Source organism: Trachemys scripta, chromosome 18 (assembly GCF_013100865.1).
Source record: "Trachemys scripta elegans isolate TJP31775 chromosome 18, CAS_Tse_1.0, whole genome shotgun sequence".
Taxonomy (NCBI): Eukaryota; Metazoa; Chordata; order Testudines; family Emydidae; genus Trachemys; species Trachemys scripta.
Genome location: NC_048315.1, coordinates 9355286 through 9378732, shown reverse-complemented (window position 1 = coordinate 9378732; position 23447 = coordinate 9355286). Strand labels below are relative to the sequence as shown.

General features: G+C 45.2%; 1 protein-coding gene and 1 long non-coding RNA gene across 9 annotated transcripts in view; one reads left to right on the top strand and one right to left on the bottom strand.

The window, feature by feature from the left end:
• Positions 1–1703: 1703 nt before the first annotated feature.
• Positions 1704–23302, top strand: LOC117867487. The gene is made up of 3 exons (XR_004643419.1): positions 1704–2279; positions 4087–4202; positions 22763–23302. It is a non-coding gene; the product is annotated as an uncharacterized LOC117867487 (long non-coding RNA).
• Positions 14801–23447, bottom strand: part of KSR1 (kinase suppressor of ras 1) — a 120199-nt gene continuing 111552 nt past the window's right edge. For 5 of the 8 annotated variants that reach the window (XM_034752577.1, XM_034752572.1, XM_034752574.1 and 2 more), the window contains 2 exons: positions 22378–22511; positions 14801–15686 (listed from right to left, as the gene is read on the bottom strand). In XM_034752577.1, coding sequence (XP_034608468.1) covers positions 15608–15686; positions 22378–22511 — 213 coding nt within the window. In that variant the 3' untranslated portion in view covers positions 14801–15607. The other 3 variants (XM_034752575.1, XM_034752573.1, XM_034752576.1) reach the window with 3 other exon arrangements.

Genomic DNA, 23447 nt, shown 5'->3' with positions numbered 1-23447 from the left:
TCCCGAACCCACCCAAACTCACCAGCCACCACCAACTCCGGGAGCGAGCCAGGGAGACCTTGCCCACCCACAAGGGACCTACCACCCCCTCCGCCCCCCACTGGGCCTGAACCCCGAATCCGCCCACCCAACCTCACTGGCCGCCGCCAATGCCAAGGGCGAGCCAGGGAGTCCTCGCCCACCGACAAGGGGGCAGAGACCCTACCCCCTGGGCCCCTTCTCACCCAACCCCACTGACCGCTTCCAGTGCCGTGAGCGAGCCAGGGAGACCTTGCCCACTTGGAAGGGGGAGGGGTCCCATACTTCCCCCTCGCCCCAGCCCTGAACCCGCCCAACCCCATCGACCACCGCCGATAACGAGTGTGTGCCAAGGGGACCCTGCCCACCGGCAAAAGGGAAGTGGCCTATCTATCCCCCACCCCCCAATGGGCCTCATCTCTTGAGCCCTGAACCCACCCAACCTCACCGGCCACCGTCAATGCCAAGGAGTGAGCCGGGGAGACCTCACCCGCCCGCAAGGGGGATGGGACCTATCAACCACCCCCACCCTGCAGGGCTTCTTTCCCCTGGATCCCACCCCGTGAGGGTCGCCCCATCACCACCATCTAACCCACCTACTTGTGCCCATGACTATTTGTACCCCATGTGTGAATGATTGACCCTCACCGATTATCAACTGTCTTTATCTCGCCCACCACCCACCCCCCCAATTGGGGACTCTACAGTTCGTATGTATTATGTGTGCTGCCAACCCCAACATAACAAACATCCCCCCATACTCTGTATGTTCCCCCCAATAACTGACAACTGACTCCTTGAATCGTTTGTACCGTCTTTATTTTTAAATATTCTCTAATAAAATTTAAATCACTATTATTCAATAAATAACTTCTATGGTTAAGTTGATTGCTTCTCTCTCTCTTGCTGAACTTTACTCGTTTGTGTTTTAGCTTCCCCCATTCACTCTACAGCAACGCTTCTTTTACCTAAGGTAACGATACCTGCAGTGCCCAAAATACTGTGGGGTTTGCTCATCGAGTAGGTTACTGCCAGTACAATTGTGTTGTGAGAGTGGGGATAGGGACGTGCTGAGTCTGGGACGCATAAGGGTAACAGCTTGAAAGTGCTGCTTGACCCAGTCCATGGAGCCCAGGGGCATATAAGGAGAGTTAGCTTGACAGTGCTGATTGACCCGGTCTGCTCAGAGTTGCTCTGTTAATATATATGTGGGTGTTCATCCAGTTCTAGGGCTGGGTTACTCCAGCCCTAGGGAACCTAGGTCCTGCAGGGTAGCTCCATTGGGTGGGGACTTGCAGCAGGGAGAAGTAGAGCTCCATATGAAAACACAAGTGACACAAGCAGTACATTGATAGAAATACAGAATCCCCTTCCCCAGAAAAGTAACCCGAATAAATGAGCATACCCAAAGTAATGGGCAAATCTGGTAACAGCGGGGAAGGGTGTTGTGCAGGTTGTGGGGAGAGGGGAGCAGGCAGGGGAAGGGGGTGGTACAGGCTGGGGGGGAGAGGGGCGCAGGCAGGGGAAGGGGGTTGTACAGGCTGGGGCGGGGGGGAGTGCACCAATGCAGCCTGGTACGGGGGTCTGAGGAGCACATGCAGGTGGGTGATCACAGGCAGGGGAGAAGGGGCACAGGGATGGAGAAGTGAGAGCGAGTAGTTGCTGACAAGGTGGTGTGGGGCAGGCTGCGAGACTGGGGTTAATGTAATTAGGTCATGTACCATAAGTAGTACCAGCATAGGAAACGGGCCGCAAGATGGGACCCACACTCACAGGGTTGGGCCATGTCAGAAGAGTGGAGAGAAACAATGGCAAATCATTTGCTTTACAAAGGGCACGAGGAGGGAGAATTACCCTCCAAAACACAGCACGCTGGGTGGAGGACTCTGTGTCCCTGCTGGCCATTGCTAACACACAAGAGGGTGAACGGTGTTGCCAGCTGAGCAGTCCACATGGACATCAAGAGTTAAATATCCAGCAACTGTATTGGAATCCAGAGGTTGCTTCTGTTTTGGGAATTGAGTAGGAAGATTGGGGAAGGAAAGTCTGGGATGCACCGGACTAGAGGATTGTGCGATAGGGTTGGTGGACTCTCCAAAACGTAAGCCTGGCAACCTGAGCTTCAGCTGTGTCCACATGGCAAAATGAGTGGCCTCGGACCCATGCTGCAGTGGGTCTCAGACTCAGACCCTTATCCCTGGGCAAGTCTGCATTCCTGAGGTTTCCGCTTCAAGTCAGAAGACTTTGTGTGTGGACAGTAGGTGAGTTTGGGCTTAAACCTGAGTCTGAGCCAAGGTTTAGTATGCAGTAAAGACGTACCCACAGAGGTTTGGCCTGTAGGGTATGTCTACACTGCAGCTGGGCGCGAGCCTCCAGCCTGGGTAGAGAGACTTGCACTGGTGGGGCTCCAGCTAGAACACTTAAAATAACAACGTGGACTCTTGTTGCCCATGTGGGTAGGGCCAGAAGCAGTGTGAAAATAGTAGATGGGAGAGTCCTGTGTCACTTAACTGGGCCTTAGGCCTGGTCTGCACTTAAAACTGATAGCTGTCAGTAAGGGTAGTGATTTTTTGTGAACAGAGCTATCTTGGTATAAGCCCTAGCGTACCTGCGCCCCCTGAGTGACATAGAACAACCTAACCCCCGGTATAGGCCGTGCTATGTTGAGGGGAGGGCTTCTCCCATCAATACTACTGCCTCTCCCGTAGCATCTTCAGTAAGCACTACAGCATTGTGGCAGCGTTGTAAGTGTAGACAAGCCCTTAGAAGCTGGAGCACTAATCGTGTAAGGTTTTTTTAAGCCTCAATGTGAACGTTGCTCCCCTCACTAGATCTAGTGTCGACGTCTTTGCACATTCTTAGCATCGCGTGTGCTGGTGGTGCGTTTCTGTTGAAGATTACTCTGCTCACGCAGAGCACAATGTTGACATTCAAAAAGAACTTCACAATCTCTCCTGTTCAATGCTCCCAGGCCTAGCTGTACAAGGTATCTTTACAAGACATAAAAACACCTCTTAGTTATTGTTCTAAAATGTAGGTACTAATGTGTGTACACACAGTAATGTGCTGAAGTTGCTGTATTTGAACAAAAAAATTCACATCTTGTTTCTGTGCGGTGTATAAATGAAACACAATATTAAATAAGACAACTTTGGAACTGCAGGCTGAAGAAGCACTTTAAGGTTTTTATATATGTGCAGTTCCCGGCCGATGGGAGCTGCGGAGCCAGCGCTCAGGGCGGGGGCAATGCACAGAGCCGTCAGCTGCGCCTCCATCTAGGAGCAGCCGGGACAGGTTGCCGCTTGCAGGTAGCCACCTGAGTTTAGCACCCCTGGATCTGGCACCCCACATCCCCTCCCACACTCCAACCTGCTGCCCCAAGCCCCCATCCCCATCCCGATTTTTCACACTTGCTGTCTGGTCACCCTACTGATGTGGTTAGGTCCTGTGATGGTGTTGCTAGAGTAGATATGGGGACAGAGTAGGCAACAAGGTTTGTTACAGGGATTGGTTCCTGGGTTAGTGTTTCTGTGGTGTGGTGTGTAGTTGCTGGTGAGTATTTGCTTCAGGTTGGGGGGCTGTCTGTAAGCGAGGACTGGCCTGCCTCCCAAGGTCAGTAAGAGTGAGGAATCGTTTTCCAGGATAGGTTGTAGATCGTCGATGATGTGCTGGAGCAGCTTTAGCTGGGGGCTGTATCTGATGGCCAGTGGTGTTCTGTCATTTTCTTTGTTGGGCCTGTCCTGTAGTGGGTGACTTCTGAGTACCCAGCTCACTCTGTCAATCTGTTTCCTCACTTCCCCAGGTGGGTATTGTAGTTTTAAGAATGCTTGATAAAGATCTTGTAGGTGTTTGTCTCTGTCTGAGGGATTGGAGCAAATGCGGTTGTGTCTTAGGGCTTGGCTGTAGACAATGGATTGTGTAACGTGTCCTGCCTGCACGTGTAACTTTCACTCCATACATCTGAAGAAGTGGATTTTTTACACTTATGCCCAAATAAATCGGTTAGTCTTTAAGGTGCCACCGGACTCCTTGTTGTTTCCTAAATCGAGACTCTCTGTTCATTTCTAGAGCATCCATCTCCAGGTGCCAACAACTGAGCAGAGGTCACACCGACTGTAAGGGTTTCAGCAGAGGCAGACTCAGGGTCCAGTACCAATGACCGTCATATCACTGCACTAAAAGGGGTAAGTCAGTCCAAGTCCAAGTCCTAAGAAAGCAGTTTTTCCAAACACCTGATAAGGAGTTTCCAGGATGATATAGTGTTCATTGAATACGGGAACAGTCCATTTTTAACAGCTTGGTAACTTGGGGTCAAGGTTTTAGTTACACTTGTGTAAATTGTGGTGTTAATTACATCACTTTCAGTGGATTTACACCAGTGCAATTGAAGAGCACAGCGGTTAGCTTGGAGTAGTTTGGAGGCATTCGGTGTTAGAATGGTGGTATGACTAAAATCACCAACGGAGCATTTTAGTAACCGCGGACTCAAGCTGCAGCGTTGAGAGCTAGATTTGGATCTCAAATAACAGGTGGCCTGTGCTGAAGGGCCGTGCCTGAGTGGGCGGAGCCCGCGCCGTGCCTGAGTGGGTGGAGCCAACGCCATGCCTGAGGCGTACGTGGCGAGCGCCCGGAGGGCCTGGCTGCCATGTGGCCTGGGCACGTACTGAGCAGCTCGGGGGCTTCGCTCGTGGCTGGGCTCTCCCGGAGTCCCCGGTTTGCTCCTGACACGTGCCTGCCTTTATCAGAATGGTGCTGCAGCAGCGCGCAGCCCTGGAGCCCAGTTATCTGCCGGGCAGCAATTGCAACCGTTCAGCCAATGACTGCCCATTCCAACAGACAGAAATCGCACCTCCACTGGCACTGGCGAGGATGATGAAAGCAATCAGGGCTGTGCTTGATCATGTGCACTAATCACAGTGAACTCCCCATGGTTTAACAGTCATTTTCCCGCTGTTGGCTAGCCCACGGTTTCAGACAGGATAAGGGGTTAGATGAATCATCGGGTTTGGTATGGCAGTTCCTGCGTTTTAACGTGGGCCTGAAGTTTAATCCAGAAACCAGTGAGGTAGGCTGGTAAAGCAAAACCGAGCAAAGACCATTAACCTGAAGTTCCTGGAACTTCATCTCTCAGTGGAACGACAGATAGCTGGGTCAGGGACAACTCTTGAGTGCAGGGGTGATGTTTCATTGGGACATCTGTAGAAGGTGGACGTATGTGAGACTGGCATTTCAGTTAGGTCTCAGTTAAACATCTAGGTTCCAGCTTCAGTAATGTAGTTACAGTGTTGAGTCTGAACTTTTGATGAGCTTAAACTTAACCCAGACTTGATGTCTCTGTCTGAACTTTTAATCAAAGCTCTGACCTGCAAACTACTCATGACACCCCCCTCCCCTTAAGTAGTCATCTCCCCTTTTCTCTTTCTGAATTTACATTTTAACCTGTTTTATCCTGTAGAATCTTGATTGATTATACATGACCATTATGATCTGTTAATCACTTTGTTTACTTCTGTGTATAAATATTGATGCTCACCCCTAATAAACTTGCCACACTTACTCTGAAGCTTTTCAAGCTAAGGATAGTGTAAGCCCGTTGATCAACGAATTGGTGTCTGGTCTCTGACAGATTGTGAGCCCCATACCAACTCCGCACGAACTCGGGTGCTGGAGAGGTGAGTGAGGACTTGCTTTTTACCTAACAACAGCATGGAAAAATAATGAAATCGGTGCAATGCTTTTTGAAATCATCTGCAGTAGACAGTGGTGTGGGAAATGGCCTCTGCTACGTTGTAAGCATTTGCGGGAAACTACAATTGAAATTGCTGATTTTGACAATGGGTGGGACCTATTCTCTTAGAACAAGAAGTAACCATTGTTTAGAGGAGGAATAGCTTTTTTCCATGTTTAAAAAAAAACTACTTAAGACAACTTACTTGCTGAAATTCAGTATCACATCTTCAGAAGAGTGCCTGTAACCATACTTGCGGTTGGACTAGATTATCTCCTGAGGTCCCTTCCAACCCTGAAATTCTATGATTCTATACCATTGTTCAGATACAGCCTGTTTGGTCCAATTGTGCAATAGCGAGGCTGGGGAAATTGTGGCTGAATGTAACCTCAGGCAGTTTTAGCATCTCTCTTCTGCTGGAAGAGATGAGATCACTGGGGAGGTTATCAGCTGAGAATGGGCCTGGCAGCATTGATTGCAATGCAGCTGTGCTGGTCACCTAGCCCAGGGCATGGAGACCAGCATTTCAAATTCCGGATTTGACTCCTTTTTAGCATCACCCTTTTCCACTTCAAAGTTAGTTGTTTGCCTCCCTCTTTTCATGACAGGAGTATCCCAGACCACAGGCCATTTCTCCCAGAGGTAGGTGATAAGGAAACCAGCATACAAAGTTTGCCCGGTGTGCTTTCAATTGCCAATAAAGAGGCCCACTCCTGAGGGCATCACGTAACTGTTCAGGGTTAGAAGCTTGGCATAGCTCCAGTGACTTCAGTAGAGCGACTGACACCTCACTGCAGATTTAGCCCTCCAAGTCATTACTCCCCCGCAAATCTGTCTTCCCAGCTACCCCCCACCAACCTTGTCACATTCAAATCCCTATTTTTTTAAAACACTTTCTTTTTGACTCATAAAAAGTGAGATGGTGGGAGGAGAATATGAAATAAAACAAAGCGAATAAACTTGTCAAGTTGGTATGTAGCTGCGGAGCAGCCATGTGAAATTACAGAAAAGAGAAGTCACAAAGGTGACTAATTTTTTTTTTATGTTTACAATTCTGGAAGTGCTGAATTTAATGGTTAGTATGTATACATAATGATTATGTGGTCTAGAGGATTGGGAGACAGGCGTTATTTCTAACTTGACCACGCACTTGGTGTGTGACATTAGGCAAGTCACTTCCTCCTATTGCTTTTCTTCTCTATTTTGTCTATTTAAAATTTGAGCATTCTAGGAGCACGGTCTCTTACTATGGGTTTGTACAGCATCTGGCATAAGGAATTCCTGGGTCCTCTGGGCACTCCTGTAATAAAATAATGTATTTGTAAAATACTCTGAGATCTTTCAGCACCAAAGGTGCTATATGAAGTGTAAAATATTCAGCGAGTTTGGAAATCTAAACTAGATTCGACGGGGACAGATGAGCAAAGCCCACAGATAACATGGAGACCTGGGAGATGGGTCAGAAACAAGAGGGAGTGTGGGCTATAATGGCAGAGAGAAAGGAGGGTCAGGGCAAAACTGGGAGGCAAGATCAAACCAGTATCTGAGATGCCTATATACAAATGCGAGAAGTATGGATAATAAGCAGGAAGAACTGGAAGTGCTAATAAATAAATACAATTTTGACATTGTTGGCATCACTGAAGCTTGGTGGGATAATACACGATTGGAATGTTGGTGTGGATGGGTAGAGCTTGCTCAGAAAGGATAGATGGGGAAAAGGGTGGAGGTGTTGCGTTATAGATTAAAAATGTACACACTGGGACTGAGGTGGAGATGGACATAGGAGATGGAAGTGTTGAGAGTCTCTGGGTTAGGCTAAAGGGGTAAAAAACAAGGGTGATGTCATGCTAGGAGTCTACTACAGGCCACCTAACCAGGTGGAAGAGGTGGATGAGGCTTTTTTTAAGACCACTAAAAAAATCATCCAAAGCCCAAGATTTGGTGGTGATGGGGGACTTCAACTATCCAGATATATGTTGGGAAGGTAACACAGTGGGACACAGACTATCCAATAAGTTCTTGGACTGCATTGCAGACAACTTTTTATTTCAGAAGGTTGAAAAAGCTACTGGGGGAAAGCTGTTCTAGACTTGATTTTAACAAATAGGGAGGAACTCGTTGAGAATTTGAAAGTAGAAGGCAGCTTGGGTGAAAGTGATCATGAAATCATAGAGTTTGCAATTCTAAGGAAGGGTAGAAGGGAGAACAGCAAAATAGAGACAATGGATTTCATGAAGGTGGATTTTGGTAAGCTCAGAGAGCGAGCCCCTCTGGATGCCAAAGTGGGCGGAGCCACTGGAGCCTGCGCCCACCCCCCAAAGGTCAAAGCGCAGGACCGGAAGTATAAAAACCACATCCCAGGACTCAGAAGTTGCCTGGCTGCCGGAGAAGCCAGACGTTGGGGGCCTAGCTCCCGCTGGGGAGACTCCTGCAGCCTGTGACCGACCCAAGGACTGGCCATACCAGTTAAGGCCTGATGACGACCAGACCCTGGAGAAGCTGTCAACCCTACCGGAGAGAAGCGACCCAGAGGAGCTGCAAAGCCGACCGCTCACCGAGAACCCTGAGGAGCCCATGGTCCTTGACTCCCTGGAGGACACTGACCAGACGCAGGTACTGCTAGAGGGGGAGGTAGGAAGTAGCCCAGGGGCAGCCGACCCTAGTCTGGCTGCGGCACACCCAGAGCCGATGTCAGTGTGTTGCGGCCAGGATCCCCACTGACGCAGCAGTAGGCTGCCTGCCGCTGTTAGGGCCCCGGGCTGGGATGCAGTGGAGTGGGCAGGCCTGCGTCCCCCTTGCCACCCCACTCATGGATGGCAATCTCCCCCTCGCCCCAGACGCCCTGACCCAGGGCCTGGGCTTGTTCCTGAACTATTTTTGCTCAGCCCCTGCCTGAGGGCCTGAGCTCTTGACTATTTCCTGCCTCACCCTGCTAATTCCCAGACTCAGCAGACCTCAGTAGTGAGGCGGCCTGGCTCCCAGCCGCCCCAGACAGGGGCGACCCCAACCAAACCCTTCTACAGATGCATTAACAGATGTGTTGTGAGCAAGACACAAAAAGTCATTCTTCCGTCTACTCTGCGCTGGTTAGGCCTCCACTAGTGTATTGTGTCCAGTTCTGGGCACTGCATTTCAAGAAAGATGTGGAGAAATTGGAGAGGGTCCAGTGAAGAGCAACAAGAATGATTAAAGGTCTTGAGAACATGACCTATGAAGGAAGACTAAAAGAATTAGGTTTGTTTAGTTTGGAAAAGAGAAGACAGAGGGGACATGATAGTTTTCAGGTATCTGAAAGGGGGTCATAAGGAGGAGGGAGAAAACTTGTTCACCTTAGCCTCTAAGGATAGAGCAAGAAGCAATGGGCTTAAACTGCAGCAAGGGAAGTTTAGGTTGGACATTAGGAAAAAGTTCCTAACTGTCAGGGTGGTTAAATATTGGAATAAAAATTGCCTAGGGAGGTTGTGGAATCTCCATCTCTGGAGATATTTAAGAGTAGGTTAGATAAATGTCTATCAGGGATGGTCTAGACAGTATTTAGTCCTGCCATGAGGGCAGGGGACTGGACTCGATGACCTCTCGAGGTCCCTTCCAGTCCTAGAATCTATGAATTATATCTTAAATCAACCATAAGTCTAACAAAAAAACCCCACACAATTCCATGACTTTTGTTTTATCCAGAGCAGAGATTTATTCACAGAAAAGAAACCTAAATATCCAGAATTTCATTAGCATAGAGTGCAATATTTTTTTTTTTGCCAGTTGCATAAACTAATACAGAACCCTTTGTTAATACTAACAATTAAATTAATAGCAATTCTGGAAGACAAACTCAGTTGATAGAAAATATAAAAAAAATTTACTGTACAAAGTTTACATCACATTTGAAAAGAAAATGTCAATTTTCACCATATTAGACTCCATTTACATACACTACGGAAGTCGTGGCTATTGTAGCAGTACTGTACAGCAAGCTTCACATTTACAAGGCTAAAAACAACACAGGCTTACAGTGCTAGTCACTCCCTTACGTAACATCACCACAAGAAGAAATAGTACAAACGATCCTAAAACAATGCAGCATAAAGACCCGGTTCAGTTAGCAACACGTGTTAAGGAATAAATGGGCCTTATTCTTTTCACACCACTGACATCAATTGAGTTACTTCCCATTTTCACCAGCAATCAGACCCAAAGACACCATTCACAGCCCAGGCTTTCATAATCTCTTCTTTAAAACAAGAAAACAATTTTAGATCCAAGATATTAATTAAAATAACTGCAGGATTCTAATACCGTAACTCACACCAGGCCAGTTCTTCAGCTAGCGTAAATCAGTGTTGCTCCATTGATCTCACCACACGCCTGCTGAAGATCTGGATCATCGAGCAGTTCTCAACATAGTATATTCACAGTAAAGTACTACTCGATGTGGGTAAGGGTATCAGAATCTGTTGGGATATAGAGCCCTATATTGGAACTATTGTGCCATTCCCATTGAAATGTGTCTGGGAGTTCTACTTAAAAGGGGAGGGCAACATAGCCCTGTGTTTCTGTGAATAAGGTTTCTAAAATGTGCAAATAACTGGGTAGTGGATCTCAAACTGTGCCAGACAGTTCCAGCTGATAATTTTATTAAAGTACAGTTAAGAATGCATCACTTTCCCATTACTTTTGCATGTTGCCACAGGAAGGCTAGCTGCTAATGAACGGGAGGGAGAATGGTTAACACAATTGTGAGAAGTCAGTGGTCTGTGCTGTGGGGAATAGGAGGGGGATGAGCATTGAAGACCATCACCTTACCAAGATGTGCCTCACCAAAGGTTTGGGACCCCCTGCTGTAGGGGGTTGTTTTACCCACACAACCTGCAGAAACTAATTGCTATAAGGACATCAAGGCTGTTGCCAGTGCCACATATTCAAACGAGAGTTATGTTCTTCAGTTACATGAAGGACTAAATTCAGAACTCGAGGACTAAAAGTATATAATGGAACAACTTTGAATCACAAGATCTTTACTTAGCCAAAAACACTTTCTGAAGCTAATGGAGGTTTTGTCTAATAAGTCTTAACATCTGTTTTTATTTCATGTAATTTAGAGAGACACTGAAAATTTCCCCCTTCATTTAGGCACATGTTGTGCCATCAATATTTAAGCAAAATCGTCTAATGAAACTGAATTCTGCTCATTACTGATGGCACAATTCAATCTTCAGCTTTGGAGATGAGCAAATATTAGTATTTTTTCATTCACAAAACCATATGATGTAAATAGCTTGCTACAAATACAGTTACACTCAAGGAGTTTTATTCATTGAATTAAATAAAGCTATGGTGGGATCAGTAACTACCACACAACTCCGTTTTACATTCAACACACATTATAAACATTTGAACACAATATTTGTAAGAGACTGAGCAGGTGTTGACTTAGCATCTACTTGCTATTACATTGTGTGGAACATGTAAGTTAGGAATCCTTTATGCCGTCTTGGTCGCTCTGTGAAAAAATTGGGGGCCAGATTTTCATATGTGGCCTCTAGAAGCATGACTGTCATTTTGCATGTCCTAGAGAAAAACTGGCTGCGACCCCCACCCCCAATTTGAGACATGAACTCTAACAGTTCAAAGCACGTCCATGGCCCCATTTTGTCTACATGCCGTAATGTGCGTGTGGGGGGGGGGAAAATGTCTGAAATGGAACTACCACAAATATTTAATTCAAGTGTCTAAGCCTGGCCCCCCTGAAGTCACTAGCAAACCCCTGGTGCTTCAATAGGACGAGGATTTTTCCCCAAGGGAATGTACTTCCCTTAAGTGCCAACACCCCAAGCAGTTTTATAGCAGAAGTCGTGTACCAGTACCAGCAGCTATTTCCAAGCTTGCATGTGCACGTGGTATCACACCTGCTATACATGTAATGGGATGGAGCGCCTGATGGGACAAAACCAGTGTATCTGCATCACCATCCAGCAAAACAAGACCTTTATTTTAGCTAAAGCATTTGCCCACTTGCTTAGTGTTACCTGGGAGCACAGGTCTTTTATTTATATCCCTATAATGCACAGTGCCAGTCTCTTTTCCTACACTTGCCATTCTTTCAACTGGTGCATCTCTACCTCCTAGAGTGCCTCTGCTTCCACTGCCCCTTTCTGAAAGACTGGGCACCCTTATCATTTTTAGCAACAAAATATTTAAACCTAACATGGTATCTGATGCCCAAGGCAAATGATGAAACATCTTACCACATTAAGATAAGAAAAGAGGGAGGCAGTAATAACGCTAGACAGATTTTAGGTCAGAGTACAATAGAAAAGGGAATTCCTGATATTAAAAATTAAGGTTCAGAGCCTTCAAATCAATGTGCTGTTTGCGGACCCTTGCACTCTACTCATGGCTTCGGGGGGGTGGGGGGGGCTCCCCACAGCCTGAAGGGTCCAGACTGACATCTGGCCTGAATATTGAATTCTGGCAGAGACAGCCCATAGAAGCCTCCCAGAAAACCTGTGGCCAGAAATGGGATCATAGGCCCAGATTGTGCCAGGTATTTCAGCACTTATCACCCATAGAAGCCCATGGGAATTAGGCACCTAAATACCTGGGAGGATCTGGGCCATAGTTCCCATTCTGAGAGGCTGGAAGATGCATGGGCCTGGTCTTCACAAAGGTGGTAGATGTGCATTCTTATCTAGAGAGAAAATCCTAGAGAAGACAACAATTTGCAGTTTTCGTACAAGTTAGCGGGTGGAGTTAAACAGAGTCTGTAACTTGACCAGATAGCTTGTGGGGAAAAAACAAACTGCCTGGTATTCACTGGGATTTTACCTGTAGTTAGTTAACTCAGGGTGTGTTCTGATCTTTTCTCCTAGTGAGGATGCAGCCCCAGAGCGGCTGCTCCACAAGCCCTGTTTCCCCACCTATAAAATGAGAACAGATCTTACCCATCTTTGTGCTTTGAGACTTGCACCATATAAAAACACAAAGTCTTATTAGAAGGCATGGAGAGGCATTCCAAGGGGCGTGGCTTACATGGTTCTATGCATGTGACCCCCAATTTGGCAGTGGCACCTGTGCACAGCCCCTTGCATGTGGGGGCAGCCCAGGGTATTGTACATGCAGGGCTGCCTAAAGCCAGCATACAGCTGCACATTAACATGGTCTTTGTAGCTCATATGCACCTCCATTTGGGTGGATGATTCCACTAGTGACTTTCACTAATCAGAACATGGCTCTTTTGTTTCTATTCAAAAAGTGCTGAGTTTGTGGTTTTAGCCTAAAAAAAATCCAACCTTTAAAACACAAGACAAAAAACATGAGACATGGCTCAGATCAGATGGCCCAAGACGGGACTTTCTTCCACATTGTAAGATCTGTCAGTCTTAATTTTTTTTAAAACACACAACACACAAATGCTTCAAGCCTGATTTCTTTTCAGAAAGAAAGCATGAGAATCAAGTCCTGCACCCAGCACTGTCACTGGTGACATAAGAAAAGGCAGCTAAAAATCCCCCTGCAACTTTTGCACAACTGCAAAAGTGCAGTTTCAAAAGTGAAATGAAGCTTTTAAAGAGTGGTTACTTTTTGCCACCGCCACTGGAAAGATCTTTCGTACTAAAAGTGATACCATGCCATTAGCAGGTAGAAGGAGTGATGCGGGGGAGGCGTTTCCAGGAACTCCATGCTGTGTCATCAGAAATCGTTCTAATTTGGGGCCAGGTTTCAGAGGGGTAGCTGTGTAAGTCTGTATCAACAAAAACAACGAGGAGTCCTTGTAGCACCTTAGAAACTAACAAATTTGTCTGGGCATAAGCTTTCGTGGGCTAAAACCCACTTCATCAGATGCATGGAGTGAAAAATACAGTAGGCAGGTATGTATATTCACCCCTTCTTGTCAACTGTTGGGAATAGGCCACTTCCACCTTGATTATATTATATATATATATATATATATATACACACACACACACACACACACACATATACATATACACACATACACACCTGCCTTCTGTATGGGGGGAAAGGGGGAACTCAAGTACTGGTCTGATCTAGAGATTAGTATAAGGAAACATCTAAAATCATCTCTCCTGTTTGTGATCATGTCACTCTCTTTCATTCCTATGCAGAGGACTTAATAATGAGAATGAACTAAGCAGGCTGTTCAGAAATCTAACCTGAATTGTCAGTCTAAGGCAAAGCCGTGTAACTGAACTCTGCAGGAAGAGACACCAGGACATGAAGCGTTCTGTTCACCCTGAGGTATGAGACATCCTGGGCCTGATTTCCAGAGGTAGCTCCCAGTGAAGGCAACAGGCTCTGCACGGGCTTAGCAACTTTGAAAGTCAGGCCATCTACGGTTACCGCTTATTTACCAGTGCCTCCCTAGTCTAGTAGGGTCATTTGAAGGCAATTTCTCTTCGCCACTAAAAGCCAGGTTGTTTTGCATTGTTAAAAGGTTAGTAGTTCCAATAAAGAGCCAAAGCCAATTAAAACCGTAGCTCAATTTCTGTTCTGTAGAAACACTAAAGACTGGGGGGGAGGGAAGGGGGAATAATTAATTGCTCTTGCTGGGGTCTCAGTAGGTAATTGGTTTTTAACTGAATCCGCTCCGAAGTGATATATACAGCCATGTGTATTCCCAACACCAGCGCAGTTTTAGTAAATTGTAAAGGAAATGAGAGCTGGATTCGTACTCTCATTTTACAGCTATGTAACTCCACGGACCCCACTGGAATCACTCCTGATTGACACCATTGTAAGTGAGAGCAGAAGCAGGTCCTGAATGTGGATTATATGGTCTCGAATGCAGCTGGCATGGACAGGATCCTAGTACCCATTATTCAATTACTGTGGAACCTGCTTACAGTGAAACTCCATTTACAATGGAGAAGAATTTAAGTCCCAAATAAGTACAGTGCTGCAATATGCAGATGGCAACTCTGATTACTGTGAATCTGTAAAAAAGTTAAAGGTGAGATTAAAAACACCCTTCAAGGATTAAGGTGCCCAGTTTTCACTGAAAGCCAGTGAGATTATGATGCTCCCACTCCCCTCTTTTTTTTTTTTTAAATCCCACCCTCCACTATTCTGTGAATAAATGACTATTGATTAGAGTGGAATCCTTTTCTAGCATAGTTCAAGACAAAAGGCCAGGATTCTGATCTCCGTGTAAATCTGGACTCAGAGTTAACACCACTGTGGAGGTATTCCACATTTGCAGCAGTGTAACCGAGATCAGAACCAGCCCAAGCTTAGACAAAGTTTCCAGAGAAGATCAGTAATCAAGAGTTTATTAAGTTTGCCCAAACCATAAACACAATACATGCATTTCCTTTCAATAAAATAAAAATCTCAAGTTTTTAGAAGCTTCCTTATGGAGACACAATGGGGCCATAACTCCATTCCTTCTCACTTGAATTGGCTGCATTAGTGATTTAAAGCTAGCCATTCTCTGACATGTGCAACCTCGATTAGCTTCAGTGGAAACCGTGTGCATGATTTGCAGTGCAGAAATTAGCCCTTAGTTACTCCACAGATGCAACAAAGAACTGGGGGAACAGTTCTTTTCAGTGCCACTTGAATGCTTGCACTTAAAGAAAAATCTTAAATCACCTTTATTATCATCATGTTAAAAAAATATAGTTCACAGAGAAACATATGATGTAAACATTTTTTAAATAATTGCTGGTGCTTAGGCAGAACTCAGACTTCAGAAACAACATACGCCAGTTTGAACGGAGGGGTTGTGTGGCTTTCAGGTAGGGCTGCACCAGTTTCAGAGTTCGGAAGATGCCGTGAAGGTTTCTGATGTTGTGTGTAAGCAGGTAGACAACAATATCAACAAGATAATTACACACCATGCTATATCTTTTGATTACTTGATTCCAGGATTCCCAAGCCAAATCTTTCAAAACGGAGGACAACTTTGCTACTGTTAATGCTGAAAAGAGTGGGGAAGGGAGAGGAAAAAAAGTTATGCATTTTCTTTTTTTTTTTTATTCGTTGTACAAAGAGCCCTATTAACAGCCCTTATACAGAGTCCTATAAAGGAAATAAAATGTGTTAGGCTCTGCAGTACAGCACAATGCAAGGTCGTCCAACAAAGAAGTTTAAGTGATCAGCAAATAAAATGAACTGTGATAACAGGGCTTGATACTGAAGTCCTTACTCCCAATGTTTTTCAGGAGAGGTTGCCCCCAGTGCAAATCTTTTCTACCTCAAAGAGAAATAAATTCCAGAAGGAAGAAGGAAAAAAAAAGTGGGGAATTTTCAAAGGCCCAAAATATGAGCTGGATGCCCGACATCCACTGACTTTAAATGGGTGCTGGAACCTCAGCTGTCCTTTGTGCTTTTGAAAATCTCCCTCTCCCCTGCCCAGATGGATCAAAGGTAAGAAACTAGATTGATTCTTAACTGGGGTAGGGAGAAAAGGAATAAAAGTCTGGGAAACCATTGTTAAGATGGGAGAAGGAAAATGACTATTGAAAGGTCAAATTTTTATCAGGGAAAAGGATCAATCCGACATGGTCAATTAAATAGTCTTTTGAAAACCCATTGCTTTTCCTCTCTCCAGACTGTAATAAGGGTCAGTGGAAAGAGACCTTCCTACATTTACTAAAGGTCTGTTGAATCTTGAAAGATTCAATATACAAAAAAAAAAAAAAATCTCCTCCTTAGAGGACTTAAAGGCAGGTGCCACAAATGAGTTAAGTATTGAAGAGTACTCTTTTACTGTACAATATTGTACACAAACATCTGGCTATCTGGAAATGTAATATGTATGTAAAGAGACATTCATCTCCAGAAAACACTCACTGGGGATCATTTGGCTTCACTGAAAATTAGTGCAAAGTGATAGTGGCTCTTGCTTCATAGCCTGCCAAACTAAAATGTATGTTAGAACTCACGATCTCTAACGGCTTGTCTACATGTGGCCTCTCAGGAAAATTAATCCAAATTAACTAGAGTTGTGAATTTAAAGTGGATTTGTTAATCCCTGTGTGGACACTCATTCAAAATTAAAGTAGCTTTAATTTAGTTTAGTTTAACCCTGAATGAGAGTGTCCACACAGGAGTTTAATGCGCCTTAATCATTTTCATTGAAATCAGTCACTGAACTCTTTGCTTTCCAATGGAAAAGTTAACTCTGATTAATTTATCCTGAGTGTCCCCATGTAGAGAAAGCTCTTTAAAAAAAAAAAAAAAATTGTTGTGCTCGAGCTTGACTCAAAGCTCCAACACATGCTTAAATTGAAGTAGTGGAACTTAAAGCAAAGCCCTTTGCGAATAGGGGCCCTAATCAGCAAAGCTAATAAAATGACTGATTACATTTAAATGGCTGGATTGTTCCTGGGCCTGCGTGGGCGTGTAGAGGAGAAGGCGAAGCCACACGTTATTTAAAAGTTACAATTGGTCCCAAACGGAGGGCTGCTCTACACTACAAAGTTAGGTTGGCTTCACTACATCGCTCAGGGCTGTGAAACAGACGAATTCTTCCATCGACCTAGATACTGCCTCTCAGATGGAAGGGGTTCTTCCATCACCGTAGCAGTGTCTACACTACAGCGTCAAAGCTGCAGCTGTACTGCAGAAGTTTTTCTAGCATAGACACGCCTTGAGCAAGGAAACCTATCTCCTGCCAGTTCTCTCCCCTGGAAAGCGAGGCGTTCACTGACTGATTTCAATGGAAGTGAGGAGCCCAAATACCCTTTCAGGACCCAAGTCTCAGTCACTAAACTCCGCAACCAGTTCCCATTCAAGTCAATGACAAAAAATTGTGGAGGGAGGCAGCGCACACGTGATGGCACCCTCCCCGCCACCTCCCCTGGCGCCCACCACCAGGAGGCGAGGGGGCTTTCTGGACCTGAGAAGGGCCCGGCCCCAGGAGCACATGCAGTGACAGTGCCGAGTGAGTGTGTTGCCGGGAGGGAGAGGGGGGACTGGAGTCCTCCTCTCCAGCCCCAGCCCTGGGGCAGCCTGCCTGCACCCCAAACTCCTCATCCCCAGCCCTGCCCCACCCCAGAGCCATCACCCCCACTCTGCCCTAGCCCCCTCCTGCACCGTGACCCCTTCATCTCTGGCCCCACCCTAGACCCCTCATCTCCCCACCCCACATTGTGCAATATAAGGAAACTGTTAAATGTTTCCAGTCCATTTTTACATTATTTTATGGCAGGCATGGGGGTGGGGTGGGGTGGGGTGGGCGAGACTTGGACCTGTTCTGGGTACCACCAAAAATGATACAAACTTGCCACCCTGTTCAGCGTTAGTTCCTAATAATTTGTGCCTGTGAAAACAAAACATTCAGGAGCTACACAGCACAGCAATAACGATTTGAGGTGTAAGGGCTCACAGCTGCTCGAGTCCTGTACCACTCTTTGTTGGATGAAACTTGCAGAATGCACACAACTGAAAACAACATTTAGCAACTACAAAACAACCCACAACTACAGAATCCAAACACAGAGTGCCATTTCTGTTGCTTATGCCTTGCTAGTAGTAGGCGTTAGACAGTAATCACAAGACCATTTCAAGGAAGAAATTACAGTCTGCCCTGTTGAAATGATTCAGAAGTGAACACAAATGGCCATGTTGTTAGTTGACAGCAATTTTTCTTGAAGACAAGCGTTGTTATTCAAGCTAACAGCCCACACCAAGAGAAAAGACAGGAGAGAGGAATTCGTAAAGTGTTGGTTATGTCCAAAGGTTAAAAAATTTGGTAGTTTTGTTTTTAAGTGAGAGATGATTGTCCAAGTTGTCGATTAGGATACAACACATGGAAGCATGCAAGGCAGACCCAGTTATTGCACCAGTAGCTACAACCTATAAAAGATGGGAAGAAAAAAAAAAAACAACAATAAGAGTTAGTTTGCAGTCACTAGAAGCAAGCTTTAGAGAATTATACATTGTGAGGCTTATCCTAAAATAAATCAAGGGGTTAGTGTAGTGATTCACAAAGTGCATGGTGAACCCAAACGATTTGCCAGAGAGGGTGTGAACCTCTGTTTATTGTGGCTCAGAAATCACACAGCTTGCATTTAAAAATGAGAAGTCAGTCTCTAGCTGTTATGATTATGAAGAAAACCTTCAAAAAACATGACCTGAACGTAACCAATCCAGTAATGTCTGCCTGAAACAGACGGAGCCTGAAACAATAGCTCTGAGTTGTGAACTGCCCCATTCATTCACCGGGCACCAACTTAAATGCCAATGTTGATAATTAACACTGTTGACACTTACAAAATTTCACCACTAAAAGCATGCAAAAAAGGAGAGGAAGTATCAATTTATGAAGATCTACCCAAACTCAGAGCTTGTCTACACAGGGAAATTGGCCATACTAGCTATTGCAGAATATGCTATTCCACACACTATTCCAGAATAAAAGTGATTTTATTCCAGAAGTGCGCCCACACGGGGACCTATTCCAAAATAGCCACTGCAGAATAGCTTGCGCCGCATAGTTGTTCCAGTCCATCTCCCCATATAGACAAGCCTCAGTGACCACTTCTTTTGGGGATGCCTTTGAGAACACATGGGATGGGGCCTACAGGGGTCACTATTGGATTCATAAATTGACCTTCCAAAGTTTTGGGAAATGCTAAGTTAGCGAAAAGGTGCCAGACCATTCATAACAATTCAGAGTGGCCACTTATCTAGCAGAAGTGTCCTTTATTGCGCAACACAACAAAGTCACTGAACAGAATCATTGGACATTTTAAGATATACTGCACGTTCCGTACAATACTGTGCTCTTCTGTACTGTAGTTATCTACAGCAAGGAAAGCAGACTCCTTTTGGACACGCCACTGAGTCAGATTTGCTAGACAAACCTCATAGCCAATGAGCAGTCACATCACCCAAATGGGTAAATGATTTAGAGTCACAGAAAGAAGGATCAGTGTAAGTGAATACAAAGGGAGGGGAAACGTCACAATGGAAACTGGACGGCTCAGCGGTGACTTGGCAATGGGTTAGGGAGCCCTTCACCTCTACATAGCAGGTTAGAAGTGAGCCAAGGCTGGTTGTGGCTGCATTTTGACATAATGGGCGATCCCAATCCCATCCCTAGTGGCAAGTGCCCAGTGACATTTGGAATTCAGTGAGGTCCTTCCTGGCCAATCAAAATGGGGTTGGAGATCCAGCCACCCTATCAAACAGGGCGGAGGCATGTTGAGGAACACTCATGCTGCTGGTAGGCTGGAGCTAAACAGAGGGCTTCCCTCTCCAGGACTGTCAGTCTAGCACCTTTCAAAAAGATTTTAAAAATACCTGTGTGTGTAGAGGAAAGCTATTCAGATAAAGGGTCTGATGGGAGCAGACATGTGCGTGCTTTTGAAAGCCCCATTAAGTATCCACATCTTTATGCACCTAAACACCTTTAAAAATCTGACCCCAAATCTCTACGTGCAAAAAAGCTATTGATGATCTTAGCATCTTTCAGCTATGAAATAGAACCATCCATATTAAGATATGCTTTATAAGGTAAGTGGGAATTTTCAGACAGTAGACAGTGTACAGATCACATTCTATGTTCTGGTTAATTATATCTCAGGAGATGAGACACAAAGGGATAGGATTCATCTCCACTAACTTCATCAGCTATTGACCTCATCCTGTAACTGCTCCGGAAGTGGAACTGCCACTGAATTCACTGGGAGTTTTATGCACAAAACAGGATCCGGCCCACCTTTTACTATCTAATGCTGCTAACGCAATCAAAGAGGGATTTCTAAGGTAAAATCTTATTAGACCAGAGGGGAGAAAAAAAGAACGGGCTATTTCTCTTATAACAGAAGCACAGGTAGGAAAAGCAGCGTAATTATATGCAATACATGTGCTCACATATTTTAGCTTAAGTTTCAACATCATTTTCAAATATGTGTAAAAACAAAACCCAACCCTTGAAATTGTCTATGGATTTTTATAATTAATCCCGAAGAGTCTATGATCACATTTCTTAAAGGTCAGAGCTCAATCAACAATAGCAAGGACTCAGGTTAAATTGTCCCATTGTCGCTGCTGGAGCATTCAGGGAGCAAAGAAGACACTTGGCTTTCCCAGCAGCAGGACATCGTGCAGTATCTGTATAACTGGTGATCTATTTGACCTGTTCTTTTTAAGAACATTTGTGTTATAGCTTTAGAAAAATTACTATAATGGGACAAGTATAAAGGATTCATGGTGCTTTATGCTTAAAGCAGAGATTGATGCAGAGAGGAAAAATATCAGAAAGCTCTATTTCTCAATGACTGGACAGTAAATGTTCATTCTTTGCTGAGAGTAGTGTCCTTTTGTATAGTAATGATGCCAGGGTCTTGGAGGAAAGTCACATTTCAGAATGAATTCAAAGTATTCAGAATTCCGTGTCAGGAAGATTTTGCACAGGGAAATTGGTGAAGTGTTCAAAGAGTAGAAATCAGGAAATGCAGTGGTAATTGCAATACAGAAAAAGGTGAAGCATTTGAGGCGTTATGGCAAGATACCGCAGGAGGATCACGAAAGGTTAAGAGATGGGAAAGAAGATGATCAAACCATTGGAAAAAAAGGAGAGAGAAAAATAAATATTAGAAGTTCTGTTCATGAAAATATAGCAATGAGCAAAATATTCCCTAAGAATGGAATTCTCCCTAGTACACTGGGCCTCAGGACCTCACATAAACCCCGCTTTGGGGAACTGGTTCTGGAAAGCATACAAGCATATGCGTAGTTTTAAGCATGTCCCTAAGTCCCACTGACTTCAATGGAAATAAAGCGCTTTCCTGAGATCAGGATACTTTCTTGAATCGGGGCGTAAAGGCCCAGTTCTGCAAATCCTTATTCTTTTGAGTAGCCCTTCCTCGCATTAGTCATGTAAGCACATAACGAATGCTGATGGAGTTACACTGACATTCAACTGGTATGAGATGAAATCAGGCCCACTGGCTACAGTGTTGACTCAGTTCTGCTCCCACTGAAGTCAAGGGAAGAAGAACTCCCATTGGTTTCAATGCACACCGAATCAGAAGCTACGTCCCCCTGAGTTAGTGGCTATTCATGAGACTGAGGTTAAAATGTTCAGGCCCTGTGGTACAAGGGGCTTTATCCTATTCTTCCACACTAAGGTGAATTTCACATCAGATTTTGGTTTATCCCTATCATTTACTTCAGAGACTCAACCATTTAGGTTACAGCTATAATCCCATAGGTCAATCCTCAGAATATATTCCAGCACATCCCTTTGCCACGCGCCCTTTCGAGCCACTACCACCCAATTTTGAGGCCAAGATGGCCCCTCCCACAAGCATTACATGATTGTTTCTGCCACTTTCCACCAACCCCGATGGACTTTCTGCCTCAGAAGCGGATTTAAAACCAAGGGTGAAAAACTGACAATGGATTTACTCTTCCTTTTAAAGTAGGAATAATGTTTGAGTCTGCATTTTTGGGGGAGGAGGGAGGGGGGAAATCCAATAAAGACATTTTAAAAAATGGAATTAATCATTTTATGCTGGGGAAGGGGTTAAGTGTTCTTTAAGTTAGTGAATATCAAATATAACCCAGTTATTACAGCATTATACAGAAAAGAGAAAAAAATAGTACATTCTATGGGTCAAACCCCACTCCCATGGAAGTGGGTAGGAGATACTCACTCTGCAGATTTCCAGAAGTGTCCAGGATGCGACAGCCGTCTGTTCAGTTTTGGCAGTTTTTCAAGCATATCCACGAGGAGAGTAAAGCTGGGTCTCTCGCTGAGGTCTAAAGACCAACATGCTGAGAGGATTTCCTGAGGAGGACATTTTGGGAGGGGGGGGGGTCATTATCATCCTGTTTCGTTCACGAGGCCAGTGACGGGGGCCAAATGACTAGGGATTCCGGATGCGTCTGTTTTTGGGCACCCAACTTATGTGACACTTTGAAGGGGCTTGATTTTCAGACAGCAGGTGCTCAGCTGCTTCTGAAAATTGGAGTCTCTCAAGTTGAGTGCCCAAAGCCACCAGTCACTTGAAAATCTTGACTTTGCTCTTTATTCCACAGTTAGTTATTCAGGACAAGGGGACATGCTTCAAACAATCCTGCCAACAGCCGAAACAATACAGAGCTTGTGGATTTCTACAAGACGAGTGAAATTCATCCACTCCCCTCCCCAATACACACGTGTCCAGCCCCTGAAAAAGTGATTGGTGTGTGAGAAACTACATGGAGGCCTACTCCAGCTTGTGGGCAGCGTACAGAGCAACCCTGCAGGTTCTCTACAAAAAGAGCTCCAGCCCCTGGACTTGAACAAGGGCTGCAGCCACAGGACCAAAGAAATCCCAGCCTAGTGACTGTGCTGTCCCTTCTCCCCTGGCTCCTCGGGAAATCCCAACTGCTCTGTCCTAGGAGCAGTTGGCACAGGATTCTGATCCAGCATGTGCGGAGCCTGACACCCGTGCAGCCACTTCTCTCCTCGGTAGCAAACCACAGAGGTTCCAGGCTGCAGGGGGACATCCACGGCTCTTACTGTGAGAGGTAAATGTAAGCAGATACAAAAGCTGTGCTATCTGACACGATCTCCTCCAAGTGGAACAGTCCGGGGATAATTCTGGGAGTATAAATCTACAGAAAATGGGAATCCTGACCCCACCAAAATAAAAGGGAGTTTTACTATTGACTGTACGGAGGTCAGGATTTCACCCAATGAGCTAAGCACCCAGTTCCTTTTCTGTTCAGCGTTTGGGGC